Below are 20,084 nucleotides of genomic sequence, written 5' to 3' on the forward strand. Positions count from 1 at the left end.
CTTTGTTTTCCAAGAAATCGTTACGTGGACAATGCGCTAAATCTCCCACGCATGCTTATATCTGTTTGATGTTTTACAACACTGTTCGTTTTTGGGATTTTTTTCGTCAACCAATAAGGTCACTCCGGTTACTTTTCAAACTGCACTTGCACTAGTTTTTTTTGGGTAATAAGTAATCCAAATTTGAAATTGTGACAAAAATAATAACAAAACCATTTCCTCTTATATCATGAGCAGACCTTGCCATTGACTCTAGGTTATATACTATCCAATTACGGTGAAAACCTAAACATTGGGATAACATGAATGTAAAAATGTTTACAGAAAGGAGAAGAAAATAACGATTGTATTGGGTTTCGCATGACTTTGATGGGTTTGAATACCGTGCATATAATGCAAATGAATATTATTAAACATTAAATTTCATACACTGTTTAACCTTGAATAGATGTACGTATATGTACATGTTTATGTACATTGTTCACATGCATGTAAATGTAAAAAAAATGTTTATAATTGTTTGTTCGACACATTTAATTTAGTTTTGCATAGGTTCGATTTGCTCAATATTCCCGTTTGTGTGGCGGCACATACACCTGCTGCTGCTGAGCCTGGCGATCGCCGCGATGACGCGTCGCCTGTGGCTGCTGTGGCTGGGACATGTTGGTCAATGGCCTGTTTTGGGCGTCCGTAATCGGCAGAATATCGGATTTTAATACTTCTTCATGGTTTCCATAGCCGAGGAAATATACCACGCACGTTTTATCCCCGACTGCAGTTATCTCGGCTTCATAGTACTACGGGCATTGGGGCGACAATTAATAAAAGTCGTTGAATATGCGACTGTGCACTGTGTACTTACCCGTCCATCATCCCAATACTTGGCCATACACAAATCATTGCTCTTCCACACCCAAGCATCGCACGGAGCCAGTTCGAGATTTGTTGGGGGCGATGGTACTGGAACTGGGTGCGGATTAGACGACATAAAGGAAGTGGGGGCCGCTTGTGCTAGAGGCAAGTTATTTGCTGGCTGGGTCTGGGCCGGAGATTGGTTGGGCGTCGCAATGGTCAGTCCCTGGCTCTTCAGCAGGCTCATGGCAAACTCATTTGTCTCCTTGGTTTGGAATCCCATGATTTTGCTGGGATCATAAGTATATCCGTTGGGTAATTGTGTGCAACTGGCATTCGATGGCTGTCGAGCATTCTCTTGCTGCGATTTCTGCTGTCGCTGAGCTGGAAGACTCTTCTCAAGCGCTTTTGGTGCCTGACTAAAAGTTCCCTGGCTTTCATATTGTTGTCGAGTGGTCTGTCCGCCGCCTTGCCGCCCACCGCGTCTATGCTCGCGCTTCGAGGAGCTGAGCTTCAAGTTTGCGGTCTCTGCGACGACTTTGTTCAAGCGATTGTTGAATTCATCATTGTTGTTGTTATAAGAGTTGACGCCCTTGGCCGCGGGGGCAACAGCACCAGCTCCAGCACCAGCTCCAGCTCCAGTTGCAGCTCCAGTTGAGCCACCATTTCCTTGTTGACGACGTCGATTGTTGTGATTGCTGCTGGCAGTCCCATTTTCGGCTCGAGTATTTCCATTGCGATGATTCTGGCGTTCGTTCGTGCGCCTGTTGTTGCCCTGATCTTTTGCAGAACTCTCCTGCTTGCCCTCCGAGGAGCCAGCTTTGCTTGATGCCGCATTGTGATCATGACCATTGCGATTGGCGCTCTTGGCATGTGTCGGCTCGGATGGACGCGAGTTGCTCTCATGCTTACGCATGCTGCCGCCACCTCCAGCTCCACCCCGATCGTTGTAGCTGCTGCCCACGCCACGTGACGAGCGGTCGTCGCGACCAGCCCGACTACGTGCGCCGCCTCGTGAAGGTCGGCCAGAATGACCGCCACGATTCGCAGCAAAGCTGCTTGAGACATTGTTCTCAAATCGCGTGCGTTCGCCCAACGTTTGAGTCTTGCTCTCAGCTAATGTTACAGCCGAGGCTTTATAATCGTTTTCATATGGCCGGACAGTCGTCTTTTCGGCATTTGAAATTGGTTTTGCGGATTCGCCGGCTGCCTCGGTAGTCGGTGTCGTGTCTGTCGTGCGTAGTTTAGTGGTAAGAAAATCGAAGAGTGTGGCATTTGCTGCTGGTTTTGCGGCCTCGGCTTCTTCTTTGAGACTGGCGCCACGTTTACCCTCCCTACCGTTTCTCTCGGCCCGTCCGCCCCTTATTGGAGGATCGCTGTATCCCTCAGCCGCATCCTTGCGCCTCTTCAGATTGAAGAGGGCGCGTTCCAAATTGTTACGTGTCGCTTGCAATGCAGTCTTTGCTTCCTCCTTGCTAAAGCCCTTTTCGAGAATTTTCTTAATATTGTGGTCGATTATATTCTGGCCTCCACCGCCGAAAACTTTCTTCACTCCCGCCTTGCTGGCCACGGCAATAGCTTCGCTGCGCATGCTGTTGAACTCGTCGTTCTCCTTTGCCGGCTTGTCCTTATCCGCATTCGGTGCGAGACTCTTGAAATTGCGATCAGCATTTGCATCGATGCTCTTGCCAAATGCCACCCACGGCGGCGGAGCAGTCGATCCGGTGAGTGGCCGTCCGCTGCGTGCGTATTTCAGCATTGTGCGGGCGAAGTCCCACTTTTCGTAAAGCGCCTCCACTCGCCCGCCCAATATCTTGAAATCGTTGGGACGCAGCAGCAGATAGCCTTGTATAAGCTGCAATTTCTCGGCGTGAAAGTAAATCTTTGTGCCGGGCGCCACGTTCAGGTTCAACGCTGGCACAGGCTCCAGCTCTAGGGCCTGTAACGTTGCCTGGCCATCGCTCAGCTCCAGCTGCAAGAGTCGCGGCGCTGCCTTCGACTCCTCATTGCTCTTTGGGGCAGAAATGTTTCGCACTCTCTGTACCTGCAGCACAATGCGACCTGCGAGCTCCCCGGAGCCGTCCTCGCGTTTGGTTGGCAATGCGCCGCCTCCGATGTCGCGCAAATCGCGCTGCAATTGGGCCAAAACGGCGATTAATCCTCTTTGTTTAGCTGCAAGCCGGTCGGTCACAGTTGGCAAAGCTGATACTCACGTTTAAAGCTTCATCAATTATTTTGCATGGGTCGGGGTTGTCGCCGACGGCGTTTGTCAATGTCTTTAAACCATCCTCGGTAAAGTGCCTGGTAATTTTGTTGATATCAAGTGTAATTGCCCTCTTGGTTGAGTTACTTACCATCCACTCGCCTTCAATTTATTTGACAATTCCATTTTTTCGTGAATATACAATACATAAATGCATATATATTAGCGAGCACAGCACAAAACTAACAAACTTCGCCGCACCGCAGCCTGTCTTCGCCGCGCCCCAATTTCGCCGTAATAATCGATATGCTTACTTGTACTTGTTTTGTAGTATCGCTTACCAGCAATATCGAGTAGCTTCCATGCAGCAACCTATTTTGTGTAGTCTTAACTGATACAAAGTCTTCAAACATATCCTTATTTCTTTATATTGTTCTGTTTAAGTTAATAAGTCGGGTAACATACCGAATTAAATTCAAAATATGATGTAGCTTGCCACTGCGTACTTGCCCATGGCACGATATATTGGGCTCAAAAATACCAATAGCGATACTTTTCTATACAACCATACCATTAAATATATTAATATATTTTTTTTATTTTACAAATTTCACATAATCGGCACATTGATCTAGACTTTATATATTTTTTACTATTTGTTCTATATGGTCATTACATTTCTAGTACGCGCCTGGAGAATAAACACTATCGATAGGTCGGCGGCAATAATGTCCTAAAAAACGCCGACTAAATTTTTGTATATATCGATACCAACCAATTCTTCGATAGCGCCAACCCATTTCATTTATTCATTGTTGCTTAAGCAGCTGTACGTAACGGTTCAATCTAATTGTGAGCGGAAGTGAATAAACAAAACATTAATAAGCTTAAAGCTTGAACGAAATAATAAACACAAAATACAACCAAAGAATTAAATATACAACAGACACCTGTATTTAAACATATTTCTCAGGCAAACGTTAAGTTTAAAAGCGCGAAAGTTAAGACATTCCATATCGAAAACAAATTTAAAGTGCTGATCACCCAAAACACAAAATGAATTTATCCTTTGCTGGCTGCGGATTTCTTGGAATATATCACGTCGGCGTTGCTGTCTCCTTCAAGAAATATGCCCCGCATTTACTTCTAGAAAAAATCGGAGGTGCCTCCGCTGGGTCCCTGGCAGCATGCTGCCTGCTATGCGATTTGCCACTAGGTATGTCTCTTATACATATGCATACATATGTACATGCATATACATAGTACATTTAAATATTCATATATATATATATGTATATTCTCACTTTTATATAATATTTATTGGGCGAATTGAGCACAAAACTGAATGGCTCGGCTGTTTAGATTAGGGCGTACATCGACCCATGCTCGTTTGCCTTATTAAATGCGATATTTAATGTTGATCAATTTATAATACATACTCCCATCATACCACACATTCGACAACATTCCCGTCCACATACCAAGCTGTGTGTGTATGTACGTAAATATTTACAACTTACACACACACACGTCCAACTGTGGCCAGCTGTGGTGTACACTCCCATTTTTTTGGGGGGCTCGTCGCTGTCGAAACGTAACATAAAAATACGCCGCAACTTGAATTCACACATACGTACGTACGTACGTATGCTTGTGTGTAATATATGTAAAGTGTGACAGGCCCTAAAAATAAACTATAGAGAATGTTGTTTACATTTGTAAAAATACACGCGCACACACACACAAACATACATACAAACAACTTATTTGTTAAATTTTCTGAAGGTCGACCTTGCTTATCTGTGAGGGCGTGTTTTGATTCGTAGTTTATTTAGGGACGCACTCACACACATGTAAAATCGTACAAATATTCGTTATTTGTGCACTCATTAATTATTCACAAATCTAAAAGGCAGTTTTGTTTTTAATGCATATGTACGTAGCTGGATGACATCAATTGAAACCCTTTCTCTCAATTTCGTGCTGTTTGGTGGCGCAAAAGATACAATTATATCTGTTGTGTACATACATACATACATACGTATATATGTATGTGCATCTGTACATTTACCTGTTGCCGCTGGTGCGGCATCTTTCTGCTTTCTGCCACATAGTAGTAGAAAGTTCGGTGGGCAGTCAGGTAGAATGATTCATGGCGCACCTGTTCCAGATTAACTGCTGCAGTTCGCTTTTAACGGCAGTCCAGTTAGAAAAGATGCGGCTCGTGCATATGTATGTATGTCTGCATGTGTGTGTGTGTTCATTTAATTATCAATTGCAGGCGTGTAATTTGCTTTGTTTTCCTTAGATTAATGACTCTCGAACTTTGAAACCAGTTAATGACGGGCACACGAAATTTCTACATGACTGCTATCATTCATCAGATATCATCAGGCATACATGTGTGTGCATGTGTATGTGTGCGTGTGTGTAGATGTATGCATGTATTTTGTAAGTCAAAAAGTTATTAGGTCTTTACCGTTTGCTATAGGCATGTATGTATGTATGTATGTATGTAGGTATGCATGCATGTGTATGTGTGCTCACAATAGACCCCCCTCCAATTGACGTCAATTCTGTGTGGCCTGAGTTTAGCCACTCGGCGAAACAAAGTGAATGAGTTTCCTATTTGATTAGACATAATCAAATATGGAATATAGCGACATACATAAATATAAGCAGTACATATAAACAGATTTATAACAAGTGTTTTTATTTACAATAAATTAGCAGCTGTGTTTTGCGCTGTGACGCGACTTATCAGCCCGTTTTTCATTGTGACTGATGAGGTCTTTTTACACTTCTGCGTATGTATGTATACATATGCATGTATGTACGCACATAGTATGCATGTATGTATGCATGTACTTAGGTTCGGTTCAATAAAAATCTGCATGTGTGTAATTACATTTGTATGCACTTAAGTACGCTTCAAAAAAATAGAATCTAATTTAATTGGAAAAATATCATCTATGTGTGCCAACCAGTGTTGCCAACTGAGCTATTTTTTTAGCTTAAATTCTATTCTCAGAGGTTAGCCGAAAACAGTTGAAATTTGGCTATTTTTTGGCAGCTCAACGAACAAGCCATGGCAACCCTCTATTGGCAATTTGTGCTTAGCAACCGAATTCAGCTATTTCTAGCTATTTACAACAACGCTGACGTAAGCAGCTGTCTGAGCGACCAATTAAATGTCTTCAGAGTACAGTATGAATTCCAAACAAAACACCACATCCCCTTCATTAAGTCAAAACTACCCCCACTGTGAGCCCGTGTGTGCATTTCCCAGTTATCCTCTTTCGAAGCCTACCCGTTGCACTATTGCGGTTATTCTTGAACATTATATATTTGTATATATATATATATATATATGAGTTTATGCAGGTTCGATCCAAGGGAAGCAGATCTAATGCGTATTTGTTACAGGCAAAATCTGACATCAGTCTTTAACTCATTTTGTTACCATCTTTTGCGATCAATTTATATTAAAATTTCGGGTAATGCTCCCCTTACTTATCTAATCATTATTATATCGCCTGATCGGAAGACGGGAAATGATTCATATCTTTACGGTTTTTGCGACAAAAATAAATATATATATATATATATAAAATTGTGAAAGAACATGCAGAATAACCTTGAAATAAAGTATACCCTTACACACTGATAAGCTGTGCCATGAAAGAGTCGTAAAATAGCCAAAAATTTTCCATATTTCAATATTTTGGATTTTTGTTATACTTTCCTGTACTGTGTGGAAGCTCGCTTTGGGTCGATCTCTTGTATTATGTTTTGTATTTATGAACGGAATGCGATTGCCTTTGAATTAGGGTCGGAACATTAAAGGCATTCACAAGTCACAAACATATAAATATCTACGTATATTTAAACAAACAACAAAAGGGGATTCTTATCAGCTGGGTTTTCAGAAAGAAAAAAAAAACAGCTGCTGCCACACGCAAAACTATAACATGATGTGCAAAAACAAAACAATCGTTGCCTACGTATATATATATATATATATAGAGAAGTGTGCTTTATAGTGGCTTATCGGTTAAATGCTCGATGGAGGCCAAACTAACACTTATACAACCCAATCAGCTCGAGGTGCACACGTCATTTCCTATCGCCTAACTAGGTAGCCAGCAATCTTGAATTGACATCGTTGACATCAGAAATGATGCTAGAGTGCGTGGACTATATACATACATACATATGCTAAAATACGACTTGATTAATTTAAGATGAACACTAATTGAATGGCACATTTTGGTCTCATCTCATTATAGGTAGCATGACCTCCGATTTCTTTCGCGTGGTGAACGAGGCGCGCCGGCACTCGCTTGGGCCCTTCAGTCCGTCGTTCAACATACAGACCTGCCTGCTGGAGGGACTCCAGAAACATCTGCCAGATGACGCACATAAGCGTGTCAGCGGACGTTTGCACATCTCACTGACACGGGTGTACGACGGCAAGAACGTGATAATTTCGGAGTTTGCGTCCCGCGAAGAGGTGTTGCAAGCACTACTTTGTGCCTGCTTTATTCCGGGCTTTTCTGGAATTTTGCCACCGCGTTTTCGGGGCGTGCGGTATATGGACGGTGCGTTCTCGGATAACTTGCCAATCCTGGACGAAAACACCATTACTGTCAGCCCTTTTTGTGGCGAGAGTGACATTTGTCCGCGCGACCAAAGCTCGCAACTATTCCACCTTAATTGGGCCAACACAAGCATCGAGATATCACGGCAGAATGTCAACCGCTTTGTACGCATTCTGTTCCCGCCGAGAGCTGAGTTCCTCTCAAAGTTCTGCCAGCAGGGATTTGATGATGCACTGCAATTTCTGCATCGCAATAACCTAATCAACTGCAGACGCTGCATAGCTGTTCAGTCCACATTTGTAGTTTCTGAAACAGTTGCGACATCGCAGGAGACGGAATCAGAGTGCCGCGAGTGCAAAAAGCATAGAAAGGTACGACTTTTATATATATAATAGCCCATCTGTCTATAATAATAACTTATTCTCAAAAAATGTTTCAGGATGCGTTAAGCTCAAACATGCCGGAAACCGTGTTGGACGTTATACAAGACTATTTGGAGCAGGCTAACAAGGGCTTGGCCAATTGGATATTTAAGCATCGCGGCATTAAATTGCTTTCGCTGCCGGCTACAGTCCCGATGGATTTCTTTCTGGCCACAGTATCAAAGTAGGTTAATTCAAATGTCTGTTATGGCCAGATTGACTAATATTCCTTAATTTATATCATTTAGAATTACCACCTTAACGCCAAAGCTGACGAAGCAAATGCGTCAAATAGCTGAAGAGTTTATTGTTCAGCTTAATAATGCCATGACAGTTCGTTTTCTCAACAAGTTCTCGGTAAGTATTTAATCTTTGCCCCTGTTGATTATACAACTAATTTCTAACCCAAACGCACAGCTCTACGATCAGCCACACTTTGATGCTACTGGCCTTCTTCACTCCAACCATTTGTATAACCCACATGTTTCAATTCTTGTCGATAAATGGTAATTAAGTTTGCAAAACCCTAAATTAACCTATTGTCCTTAACTTTCGACTCTTACGCAGTGATACAACACCTTTAGATAGCGATGTCGGGCATGTCATTGAGATGACTGCACACAACGACGCGCTATATGCGTACTATTACACAGATAATAATACCAACAATATTAAAGTGACCGAAATATTCGATTTTGATGACATGACGAAGCATGAACTCTCTACCGATTTACAAGTCTATAATGGGTCAGTCGATGATCATGAGGCTGCGCATCAGAAGAGCTTTAATCCAGAAGTCAGCGAATGGAATGGTATTGAATCGGGTTAGTATTTAAATCTTGCATCGCCAAGGATTTAATAATAAATCAAACTAACATATCTTGCAGTTCAAATTATGCCAACGAAACCTGAATTACACGACGTCGCCTTTTAAAGCCCATCTCGAACGCACATTGTAACAACTTCCAAACCACTAAATTATTAACATTTGAGTATTTAAGGTAAATTGGCTTTCATTATGTTTATTGCAACTTGCTGGCAATTTGGATGAGCACGAATTCATTTTAAACAATACATAAAGAACTATTATTGAGTGGCCTCTTTAATCAAATCCTTCCTTTCTTTTCAGACTATTTTATAGATGAACATACGCCGAATACTAGCCCCTTGGCGACGCGTATCGCGTAACCGTAGTCAGTTTTCCTGAGGCTGAACAAGGTTTAACCGAATTGTACATAAACATATATATGTTGAATACCCAAAATTGTATATGCTTCAGTTATAGTCTTTTTATAATTTGTAACGCAACGAACCCAAAGTGGCTTGTAGCCAAGCATTTGTTTGCTTAAAAACATATATTATATTATAAAAACCTGAGTACCTAATTAACTTATATTAAATATTCAAAATGTACAGTATGACCTACTTTTAAGTTACAACAAAAAATGTATAATGGTATAAGTTAATGAATTATGTTAAGGTGGTATGTAATAGAAGAAAACAAATAAAAATACAAAAGTTAAGAAAACTCAATGATTGAAAAGTTGTTAAATTTATCGTTGCCATAGGCAGATAGTTTATCTACCCGTTCGCTAAGCTATTTGTACTATATACCCGTCCAGTAGAAAAAGCTTCCGTGCATATAATTCTATTACAATACCCTTTCAAAATGGATTACAAAGGCTCAAATGTATAATCTAAAAGGTCTGTCCACCCCATAGATATATATATATTATTCCAATCGGAACGATGAGTTCAGTTGATTTGGTCACGTCCGTCTGTCGCGTAGTTTTCGAAACCAATTGCAATGAAGATTGCAAGTAGGATTTAAGACGTGCAATCTTCATTGTACATTATAAAAAGGAAACAATTTTCATAACTGTTTTATTTTATGACTATTTGGTACGTACAATTTGGTTCACTGCTAATTTGGCTGTCTACACTAGACTAAAATGAAGGAGATGGAAAATACTTTATAATGAGCTTCGAGCTGACATTTTGCTTTCCCGACGACTTGCACTCAGTTTTAGATAAAGTCGCTCATTATGAGCCATACACGTTTCAACAAAATCAATGATTTCTGGACAATGTAGCTTCTCAGCAATTTTGAGAGCTTTTCGCAAAACTTCTTTTGTGCGCTCAGTTTTGTTAAGAGCTGCACTCGACTTGACAATGATAATTGTGCTTAGAAAACTCCATAAATAGCTGTTGCAATTCTTAGTTTCTAAGAAAGGTTTTTTTTTTTTTAGTTTTGTAGTAGATTATTAAAATAGTTAATAAGGACTTGTCAAACCTTGAATTGCCTTGCGAGCAACAAAACAGCACTCATCATAGCGATTGGATTGAAGATGAATGCTCGCAATTTGATGAAGTAAATAGCACTTTTCGATTGAGTGTTTTGCGAATATCATGCGCTTCTCCAAACGCGCAATCATTTGTCTGTAAGAAAAATGAAATTCTATTAATTGTTTAATATACAACCGAGTATTACCTCGATTTTGTGATGGCGGGATCTACTATATCCTGATCCTGATGAGTGGATCGGTCTCCAAATACAAACTTGGAGATTTCCATTGTTTTATTCATATTAAGGTGCAATAAGTGGTGAAGAGGATTTCCAGATGGTTGTTTATAGTTTTTAGGCACATAGTACTGCTCGGCTAGAGCCAAACCCAAAGTGTTGTATACTTCATTAATGAACTCAATCTTCCATGGCATTATGCGATTCGTTTTCAGCACAACATAATCTCCCATTATCTCTTCGATATAACTGGCAAGTCGCTGAAAATATAAAAAATAATACATGTAAAAGTTGCTCTTAAAAAACTGTATGAATATTAATGGACACACAGATAACATACAACAAAATTGTCTGAAATATAATATATATATTATACAGGCAACAACAACAACTTTGTGATTATTAGAAACAATATAATTCGTGAACAAAACTTACCGTCAAATTCTTTTCTGTACGAAGACGCCGAATTGTTTGTAAAGCAGTTATCATATTTCGACGTGTCTGGTACTGTATTCTAAAGAGCAGGGCTTCTTGGAATTTGCGTAACCGGTCCATGTTTGCATATTTTTTGTACCGCACATAGTATATCGGAGAGCGAGCATGTATCATTTTCTAGAGACATACAAACTGATTTCATTTTAGGTTCAATAATAATTGCTTATAAAGGCATACCAAAAACTTCTTAATGACTTCATATTGATTTACAGTTAAGGATCTTAAGACGCCTTTGGAATTTTTGCACTGTTCCAAGAGTAAATTTGGATTACTGAAATCATAATACATGCATGTGTATTTAATTAATTTTAATTAACATGTTTAGAAAACTTACTCTCTTAAGTTCTTCAAAAATAGAATGTCTATCCATGTTCTATCTATGTAAACTTGATTACATATATCAAATGCACGCTTTCGTCTCGCTATTTCTAGTGGGGACAGTATTTGTTCCTAAACGCATAAATCAATTAAAACCAGTTTGGCACTTTGATATAGGAAGAAACAAACTTTTATTTCTGGAATGCTTAAGATATCGCATTTGCCTTGTTCCTTTAATTTTTTCCAGAGCGGGCGATTATCAATTCTCGCTTTCTCATTAAGAAGTTCCTTCACAAGCGACATGATCTTTTCATTCTCCAAAATAAATGGGCTCAATCCATCGCCGCAAGCGTCTTTTATATTCTCATCAACCTAAGAAATATATAGCTTTAAATATAGCTTAAAAATGGTAAAAACATTTTATATATTACATACCACATGCAATCGATTTTCGAAGGCCTTCGTCTTGTTGCCCGTAAAGATACGTGTATTATTAAACAATTCTGCCTTGGCATTTTCAAACTGGTTTAGCTCGTACAAAGCATCGCAAACTTCCAGATTAACTGGTGCATTTTGCACAGACAAATTTTTTAAGAGTCCTTTATAAAAATAAAAGCGTTCACAGATTAGCTCGAGGCAAAATGAAGTCTTAAAATCAATTTAATTGGACACTATCAGAATATTTTTCAATTCATTTCGATCGGACATTTCCCACCCGAGATAAATTTAGATTTGAATAACATTTAAGTCGAGCGGATATAACGCGAGCCTTTAATAAATGTATCTTAAAGAATCTGGGGATTATCAAACAGTCTAAGTAAAACTTCTGCTAGATATCTGAGATAAAATTGGCCCCCCACGAAAAACTTAACAGATGATGGATATAGAGAGTCGACGATTTTTTGTTATGTATAAATTTACACTTACTTTGGGCTTCTCGGCTATCTTTTAGCGCGCTCTCTATTCGTGCAGTCTTACGCCTACTCTGACTGCGATGGTAGAGAGTCGCATGATCATCGGGAGAGAGCTTAAGTGCCTTGTCATAATAGTTCATTGAAATACTTTCCCTCCGTCGTCGAGAATAGTATTTTCCCCAGTCCTTATATATTCCCTGCTCCACTTCCGGACTCCAATCTATTTTCTCCCATACTGGAATAGCTTCTTGAATACCAGATTGTGGTACTCCTGTTAGTGTAATAGACGGCATAGCTTTTTTTTTGTATTTTTATTTTTTTTATTTTTTTTTTATTGTTTTAAATTGTTATTTCTTTTTTTTTTTTTTTCTTTTTTTGTTTTTCCTGTTTTGTTGCTCAACAAGAAAAGCAAACATAATGAAGATGAGATGTAAAACTGTCAAATAAATTAAATTCTGATGATTTTAATTCCAATGGTGAACTGATTAGGCATGTTTGTAGCCCCCAACCTATTGAAAATGAGAAATAGGCAGATGGGAAAATCACACAGTATTTCCGCATCGACTCTTACTTGGATCTTCTACATTGTTCTGTGGGAAATGACATACGTTTTGATTCACTAGTTTAATGGAACCATACAAATAGATGGAGGGCCCGTGAAACCATCTTAAAAATATAAGAGTACCCAGTGTAAGAGTATAAAAATCAGCAATGCTTGACGATTCATTTTATTATACATATTGCCCATAGTATATGCCTTCCGATATCAAATTACAGTTGAAACTCGACTTTAACACGTTTGTTAACGTGGTTTTCAGCAAGAACTCAATTGATGAAAAGAATTCGCTAGTAATTTATTAAAATACCATATTGAAAAATGAATACAGCAATTTTGATCAATAACAAAATAATTGACTACATGTTAAAAAGTTTAGAAAACTTGTGAAAATGGCTTTAAAAATAATAAAACCTTCTCGACCGATGCGCCTCATGACAATTAAGTAAATGTCTAAGTCTGTATAAACTTGGATCTTTCAAATTTTGAGATTTGAGAACTCTTTCTGTGCCGTACACATATCGTGATGAACACCTTGGGGCATTCTTAACACACTGTCTTACACTAAGAGTTAATTAATGCATACGGTACAGCATCTGAGTTTCAATATCAAATTACTATCTTTAGCAGACCTTGCACTCAATTTCGCATACTATTGCTCTCTTACTAAAGCCTGATCAAGATTTACACGTCTACGTATGTATATTATACACTTTAATAAAATTGATATGAATGCGACAAATAACAGCAAAAGTTATCGCTTGATTAACCACAAATAGTCTCGCCAATATATAAAAGATGTAGCATATTTATTATCAGTCGTTAGTCTCTCGAACGGCAATATTCGAGAACTAAACATCGAGGCATAAACTTTAAGCCTTAATGGTTGTAAGCGTGTGCCCTCATTATAGTTGGGATTTTTTAGATCAGCAGTTATTGATATATATATGTATCGTAAATCTTCTACTGGCCTACTAAGTCTCAATATAATGGGAGTAAAAACCTCAGTATAACTTATGTGTGACTAATTTTTATCAATAAATTAAAGGATAACCCAATGAATCTATGTAACTAAGCCAAAGGCAACCACGAGGAAGAAGCGGTATGTGCCGTGTTTAAAGCGCGTTGAATATCTAGTTGCATGCGGAATGCGACAAGAGTCTTATAATTTAAATAAGTTAACAGAGACGCTGAACATATTCAATTAGATTCACGCAAGAAATACATTGTATATAAATATCAAGTGCGATCTAGATCATAAAAACAATCCAAACTAGAAATTGCTTTGGTGATCTTTCAATACGTGGTATATACATAGAATTAAATTTATTTTATGAACTGTCACGTCCAACAGCGACGCAATAATGCCAAAATGTTGATGCTTAAAAACATTTTAATCATTTAGTTAACACGTTACAAAAACACAAGTGCATAGAAAAATTAAGAATCTAAAACAAGCAAATATTTTATGCTGAAAACGGATTTATACATTGAAAACACTTTTACCGACATAATTTAATATAAATTGAAACATCTAGTTCAGCGGAAACTTGACATCAGGTTTGATAGATGCAGAGTTGTGAACTACCGAAACGCATAAGCGATTGTTGTAGCTCAAATCACGAAGCAGCTGAGAAACATAGGATAAATGTGACAGCTTGAAGACGTAAACACTTAATAAATATCACTTACCTTGGGCGTAACAAAAAGATATTGTGCAGAACCCTCCTTAGTGGCCTCTTTTAAAAGTAAATTAAAAATATGGCGTTCGTTTTTAGCGTCCATGCCTTGATTAATCTCATCAACGCATCTGCAAAGCACACAAATTTTATAATTAACAATCTTGGTCAAAGCTTTCAGGAACTACAACTACAAATATAATTATCAATGAAAGCAACCCAGTTGGAGGCAGTGGAAAACGGTGGTAAATATTAATTAAAAGGATAACACTATGCCTGGAATATCGAAGTCGGCCTGAAAGAATTACTATGTACACTACACTGTGAACAATTGTTTTCTAATTAAACGTAAGCGAAATATGTTATGTAGTTAGTTGTTTACCTGAATGGCACATGTGTAACGTGCTGCAACGACAAGGAATAGATTGCAATGGCCACGGCACGTTCTCCACCGGATTGAACATATTTATCCAAAGTCTGTAGCTTTGCATCCTTCCTATACTGCACCATAATTTGTATGCCATACGAGTCAAAATCGTTCTGAAAAAGTATATAGACAAATATATAGTATATAGATTATAAGGAACTGTACAGGAATTGCCTGTGCAATCGGATACATCGTAAAATGCACACTTGTGTTATTGTGCACGGATGAGCACAGGTTTAATTTCATACCTTATCATTTCTCGACAAAACAACTTCTCCAACATATGCTATTGAGTCCATGAATTCGCTGAACTTTTTGTTTATTGTTTCAATCAATGCGGTAAGTTGTGGTTCCCACTTATTGTATAAGATTGATATTTCAGCTTCTACATTTTTTTCTTCATTTGATTTGCCTTCGATGAGTTTCTTTAATTGTTCCACCTCGTTCTGGCGCTGACGAAAGTCCGCAATTGCCTGTAATAATGGAAAATGATTATAGACCTTTTAAAGTTAAGCACAACTTTCTAAATCAATATTACCTCAGAATTTAAATTCTTCATGCACTCTAATCTAGCCTGAAACTCGACTATGGCTTCGTAAATTTGCTCCACATTCAGGTTTGATAACTGTTCAAAATCTGTTTTAAATGGAAAATCGTTACTATTGGGCAGTTGACCATTGCATAGACGCTGCACTTCCACTCTTTTTGAGGCAATATCTTTAACTTTGACTTGCAGTGATGCAGATAACTTGTCGACTATAGTCTGTAAATGTAAATATGTTATGCTGGCGTTCTATTCCGTTTAAATTACACTTACAGAGGCGTTCTTAAATTGATCTTCACTCTCCTTGAGCGTATTAACTTGAGATTCATATTGCTGGTTATGTGCATTTTCTAATGTTTCGTTCAATTTCTTTACCTGCAGTAATTTGTCTGTGCACTCTAGAATCTTTATCAATTTCCGCTCGATTTCGAATATTATTTTTAAATCGGAAAGCACGGCCTTTTGAAAAGTTTCTTTGAGTTTATCCGTAGCTAAAATAAAGAAATGCATCAAAAACAAGAAAACCATGATATTTGATTTACCTACAAGTGAATGACTTATTGATTGTGTCGATTTTTAGCTGTAGCTTTTTCACTTCATCCTCCAAATTACTATAGTGCGCCAATTTCTGTTCAATTTTTCTTTTGGTCTCTCCTTCCTGGCGTAGAACTATTTGCAGGCGGTCGAATTCATTATCAATCTCTCTTAAATTGTTTCTAATTTGATCCTTTTCAAATATGGATTTATTGTGCCTGTAATAGTTTTATGTTAAACATTTTATAATAATATAATTGGTATTCGAGCAAAATATATAATAAAAGTCAAATAAAGTTGATTTTTACTCGCCTTTCTTTTAGAGACGTCAATTGTTTTGAATCAATACTTATTAGCTGGTTTTTTCTTCGAATTGTGCTCTCGGTAAGTATAAGATCAGATCGATATCGTGATGTCGTCACAGTAAACTTTTTAGTGCCTGACGAAAATAGACGAAAGAAAATGAGTGTAATATTTTATGAAAGCCTTAAAGATGACTAAGATTTCCCTTTTCTCTATCTCTATGCATATTCATTGTGCCCAATACAAATTTATTAATTTATGATCATCAATAGCTTACCTCCAAAATAAATTCGAATTGATTTGGGAACGCACGCAGTAAAATTACTGACTTCATCTTTGCCAATGGGAATATTATGAATTTGATAGCTTCCGCAAAGCTTGTTTATTAGTGGTATCGGCCCAGAGACCAGATCAACAAGATACGCATCAAATCCCATTTGCCTGTTATTGATGTGATTACTACAAAATTAAGATTTGTCGACTAATAATGCTTACCTAATTTCTGATATTGGAACAGTGGACGTAAACATGCACGTCTCTGCTGGGGCGCAGTACATAACATTTACGGATAGCTTCTGCTTCACACATAATTCGTTAATAAGATCAGACATGTCACTTTTGTCCTCACATGCAAAGGCATATAAGTCACGCTGCCTGACTACGTTTTCCAAATACATGGCTCCTTCCTCACTTTTTATGCTCAACTGAAACAAAAGAGACACTAATTTACTCTTCTTAGAAAGGTAAAGAATATGCAGGTCTTGCGCAATGTTCATCTTGCCACGGGATGAACATTTGTAAATAAATGCAGCATTTTTACAAAAGGTCGTTCATATACATACCTCAAATACCATGGGATCATATATGTTACACTTATATTTATGTTTATTTTGGGCTACCCAATTCATGGCTTTGACTAAGTTTGGGTTACGAAGACGCAGCTCCTGCAAATTGGTTTAAAAAAAGGTAAGAATATAGAATGCAAGTAGCTTTATTTACCTACTTCTATTTTTTGTGCTTTGATGTTTTGCAATCGCTCTATCTTGTGACATAGAGCTGTGATTTCAGGAATTTTTTCATCGTTCAGCATTGTTTCAAGTTCTCTTCGCTTATTATACTGGTTCATTGTCGTCTCGCGAGTTTTTTGTATCTTTTTCTTTTGTATCTCCAATTCATTTAAGACCTCAGATTTCTCATTGTTGAATTGCTGCAATTCGTGCCGTTTAGTTTCCACCAAATACTTTATTTTGTCCACTTCGCTTATACTTTTGGCCGACAGCTGAATATTTCTCTGTAATACACATACTTATATTAGTTACATAGCACTAAAAATAATCAAATAAACCAACCTCTAAATCGCATTTGCTTTCATTAATTTTGTTTTTTATGGCTTCCAACTGGGAAGTTAGTTCTCTTTTTGTAACCATGGCTTGGTTTATTCGCCGACTCTGAAAGAAATTAATTAATTTAAACATTTACAAAGTTCGAATTTCTTTTAACATACTTGTTCAATTGTTTTTTCCTTAAGCTCTTCCCTTTTTCTCGAAATTCCTTCTTGTGATCGCTTTTCCAGTTCATACGCGTTCTTCAGACTTTCACAATTTTCTTTCGCTTTATCCAATTCACTTTTATAACTATCGATCTTTTCTTCAGCCAATGTCACTTCAGTCCATAATTTTTTCGCCTTATAAACGTTTAACTTCTGTAATACTTCTTGGCGTTCCTGGTATTGATCTACCGATATCTGTAACCTGTAATGCAATTTGTTTCAATATTTAAAAAGTAGCCTGTACGTATATTCAGAAAAGAGTACTTACTGCTCCAATCGTTTTTGTTCTTTTAGAAGTTTATCGTTCTCCCTTTCTCGGTCTGCATGAGCGCCCAATTGTTTTATTCGCATATTTTTCAGATCGATAAAGTTCTTTATCAACTGATTGTCGCAAACAGAGGACATGGTGTTGACTAAAAGCTCTTGCGGATTCATTTTTGAAAAGTCCTAAAATTTTAAAAACTGTTAGCATATTACTGTACCATGGACTTAGTCCTTTCAATGTGAAGGTGGAAAATATATCATATGTGTTGAAATATAAAATGACAAGGAAAATATACCTGAACACGATCCTGTGGTAAAAACTGGCACAAATTGCTGACTTGAATATTATAAGTTGCAATAATAGCCAGATATTTTGACTTTGACAACTCCTTAGAATTAACAAAATATCGAGATTCTCCATTGTGATTTATCGTACGCTTAAATGCTTCCACAGAGTCCTTTTGTTTTCCATAAATTGTGATGACAATAGCTGCAGAGCTTTTACTGCTTTTAATATAATCAGAGATGCTAGAGGACCGATCCAGCAACTGTGGATCACCGCCCAGTCCCAATATAATGGCTGATACAATTGTTGACTTGCCCGTTCCATTTGGTCCCGTTAAGACGTTTAGATACTCTTTCGGGAAGTATGTTATTTCCGAATATGAGCTGAAATATAAGTACATATATATATAAATACAAATTCCAAAAATAATTTAGATGCACTGTATAAGACTGAGAATGATATAAAGACGAGTTTGGAGTTGTTTCCCTTACATTTCCCAATTAAATATTGCTGTTGCAGCACATACATATGTATGACAGAATCGGTCGGATCGTATCACGATATGATATAGCTGCCAGAGAATGATCGGTCAAAAATTATGATATATGGATGTAAACATGGGAACAAAAATTGAATATTTATATAGAGTACGCTCGCACGTCTGCAAAGCCGCAAGCTATGCATATTGTTTACAAGGGTATTCAGTCATCTGCGTGCTCAAGATAGCTGTTCTTTCTTGTTTATAACGGTTTGCGTATTGTCAGATCGTTGTGAGTGTGTGCAGTGTATGGGAGCCGGGCCAATTTGATTGGCGCAGCGTTTCATGACCTTTCTGCAGCAAATGCGCCAATGCATCAGCTGTTGCCGCATGCATATTAAAATGCATGCGACGCATTCATATTCAGTAACTTTATTACACAAATCCAAGTGCATTTCTGAATAAACATCCAATTTCACATATTATGTGGACACATACATATGAATATACAAGGCGTTCTTAACAGACTGGCAGCATAACTTGTACTCCAAATTCACTTACACAAAATCTTTGCAGTACACAGATTGAATTCTTCCAATCTTTTGTGTTGGCTTAAGTTGGCTGGACTTTTCCATGATGCCATTTAAATAGTTAGCGATTCACAAACATAAATTCGTACGCGTTCTGTTAAAAATGGTAAACAAATGTCGAATGGTTCAAATACGCGGTACATTCACAAATACAAACAACCAACACAGTCAAGATAGTGGCGATTTTGAAATAATGGAATTGGCACAGAACTCAGGTATTTCTTGTTTCTATACTCAAATGAATTGAACTAGGTAACAAAATTACATTTTTTTTCGGATTATAAAAATCTAAACAGGCTTCATTAGTGAGATTATCTAATATCTAAAATTTAATATTTATTTTAGGTTTACTTCAGAGGTGAGTCAGCGCTTTTGATCGCTTCTCGAGAAGCTAGTTATGTTGTGCGCAGTGTTTGCGATTTTCACGCCAGCATTTAAAAAGCAAAACACGGCAAAATTAAAACATTTTGAAGCTAGGCAGCTCTAAAGAATATTGCTTTTCGGAATGTTCTACAAAATCAGGATATTAAAAGCCAGGAATGACACCT

General features: G+C 37.9%; 4 protein-coding genes across 5 annotated transcripts; 1 reads left to right on the forward strand and 3 right to left on the reverse strand.

Annotated features, from left to right (window-relative positions):
- Positions 1-361: 361 nt before the first annotated feature.
- On the reverse strand, positions 362-3,361 carry Tdrd3 (Tudor domain containing 3). Its single transcript, XM_002047968.4, has 4 exons — positions 3,207-3,361; positions 3,066-3,153; positions 863-2,983; positions 362-797 (listed from the first exon to the last, which is right to left on the reverse strand). The coding sequence occupies exons 1-4, from the start codon at positions 3,239-3,241 to the stop codon at positions 564-566; spliced, it is 2,478 nt and encodes an 825-aa protein (XP_002048004.1). The 5' UTR covers positions 3,242-3,361; the 3' UTR covers positions 362-563.
- A 505-nt stretch (positions 3,362-3,866) lies between these two features.
- Positions 3,867-9,611, forward strand: bmm (brummer). Of its 2 annotated transcripts, XM_070207775.1 has the most exons (8): positions 3,868-4,271; positions 7,345-8,027; positions 8,096-8,262; positions 8,327-8,435; positions 8,496-8,584; positions 8,646-8,902; positions 8,966-9,079; positions 9,208-9,611. In XM_070207775.1, the coding sequence occupies exons 1-7, from the start codon at positions 4,112-4,114 to the stop codon at positions 9,010-9,012; spliced, it is 1,512 nt and encodes a 503-aa protein (XP_070063876.1). In that variant the 5' UTR covers positions 3,868-4,111; the 3' UTR covers positions 9,013-9,079; positions 9,208-9,611. The 2 variants fall into 2 exon arrangements, with proteins under 2 accessions (XP_015031431.1, XP_070063876.1); XM_015175945.3 differs by lacking the exon at positions 8,966-9,079 and having other exon boundaries at positions 3,867-4,271.
- A 334-nt stretch (positions 9,612-9,945) lies between these two features.
- On the reverse strand, positions 9,946-12,692 carry LOC6622767 (outer dynein arm-docking complex subunit 4). The gene is made up of 9 exons (XM_002047970.4): positions 12,340-12,692; positions 11,848-12,011; positions 11,602-11,784; positions 11,429-11,544; positions 11,272-11,365; positions 11,035-11,211; positions 10,570-10,859; positions 10,372-10,517; positions 9,946-10,302 (listed from the first exon to the last, which is right to left on the reverse strand). The coding sequence occupies exons 1-9, from the start codon at positions 12,617-12,619 to the stop codon at positions 10,052-10,054; spliced, it is 1,701 nt and encodes a 566-aa protein (XP_002048006.1). The 5' UTR covers positions 12,620-12,692; the 3' UTR covers positions 9,946-10,051.
- Positions 12,693-14,257: 1,565 nt separating this feature from the next.
- Positions 14,258-19,667, reverse strand: SMC5 (structural maintenance of chromosomes 5). Its single transcript, XM_002047971.4, has 17 exons — positions 19,508-19,667; positions 18,479-18,851; positions 18,187-18,365; positions 17,874-18,120; positions 17,719-17,817; positions 17,373-17,660; positions 17,212-17,313; positions 16,865-17,073; positions 16,647-16,810; positions 16,379-16,505; positions 16,079-16,284; positions 15,806-16,023; positions 15,527-15,751; positions 15,237-15,461; positions 14,944-15,101; positions 14,575-14,692; positions 14,258-14,512 (listed from the first exon to the last, which is right to left on the reverse strand). Exons 1-17 carry the CDS (start codon positions 19,579-19,581, stop codon positions 14,417-14,419), a joined length of 3,108 nt encoding a protein of 1,035 aa, XP_002048007.1. The 5' UTR covers positions 19,582-19,667; the 3' UTR covers positions 14,258-14,416.
- Between the last annotated feature and the right edge of the window lie 417 nt (positions 19,668-20,084).

The sequence above is a fragment of the Drosophila virilis genome, chromosome 3 (assembly GCF_030788295.1).
Source record: "Drosophila virilis strain 15010-1051.87 chromosome 3, Dvir_AGI_RSII-ME, whole genome shotgun sequence".
Taxonomy (NCBI): domain Eukaryota; kingdom Metazoa; phylum Arthropoda; class Insecta; order Diptera; family Drosophilidae; genus Drosophila; species Drosophila virilis.

Coding starts and splice junctions, on each gene's coding strand:
- Tdrd3 (XM_002047968.4), bottom strand. CDS start 3,241: ATGGAATTGTCAAATAAATTGAAGGCGAGTGGATG. Junction 3,154..3,206: donor AAATTGAAGGCGAGTGGATG/GTAAGTAACTCA, acceptor CAAAATTACCAG/GCACTTTACCGAGGATGGTT. Junction 798..862: donor AGTATTGGGATGATGGACGG/GTAAGTACACAG, acceptor CAATGCCCGTAG/TACTATGAAGCCGAGATAAC.
- LOC6622767 (XM_002047970.4), bottom strand. CDS start 12,619: ATGCCGTCTATTACACTAACAGGAGTACCACAATCTGGTATTCAAGAA. Junction 11,545..11,601: donor TAAGCATTCCAGAAATAAAA/GTTTGTTTCTTC, acceptor TTATGCGTTTAG/GAACAAATACTGTCCCCACT. Junction 10,860..11,034: donor GTACAGAAAAGAATTTGACG/GTAAGTTTTGTT, acceptor TTATATTTTCAG/CGACTTGCCAGTTATATCGA.
- bmm (XM_015175945.3), top strand. CDS start 4,112: ATGAATTTATCCTTTGCTGGCTGCGGATTTCTTGGAATATATCACGTC. Junction 8,028..8,095: donor AGTGCAAAAAGCATAGAAAG/GTACGACTTTTA, acceptor AAAATGTTTCAG/GATGCGTTAAGCTCAAACAT. Junction 8,436..8,495: donor GTTTTCTCAACAAGTTCTCG/GTAAGTATTTAA, acceptor CCAAACGCACAG/CTCTACGATCAGCCACACTT.
- SMC5 (XM_002047971.4), bottom strand. CDS start 19,581: ATGGAAAAGTCCAGCCAACTTAAGCCAACACAAAAGATTGGAAGAATT. Junction 18,366..18,478: donor TACCACAGGATCGTGTTCAG/GTATATTTTCCT, acceptor TTAAAATTTTAG/GACTTTTCAAAAATGAATCC. Junction 16,024..16,078: donor AATCAATAAGTCATTCACTT/GTAGGTAAATCA, acceptor TCTTTATTTTAG/CTACGGATAAACTCAAAGAA.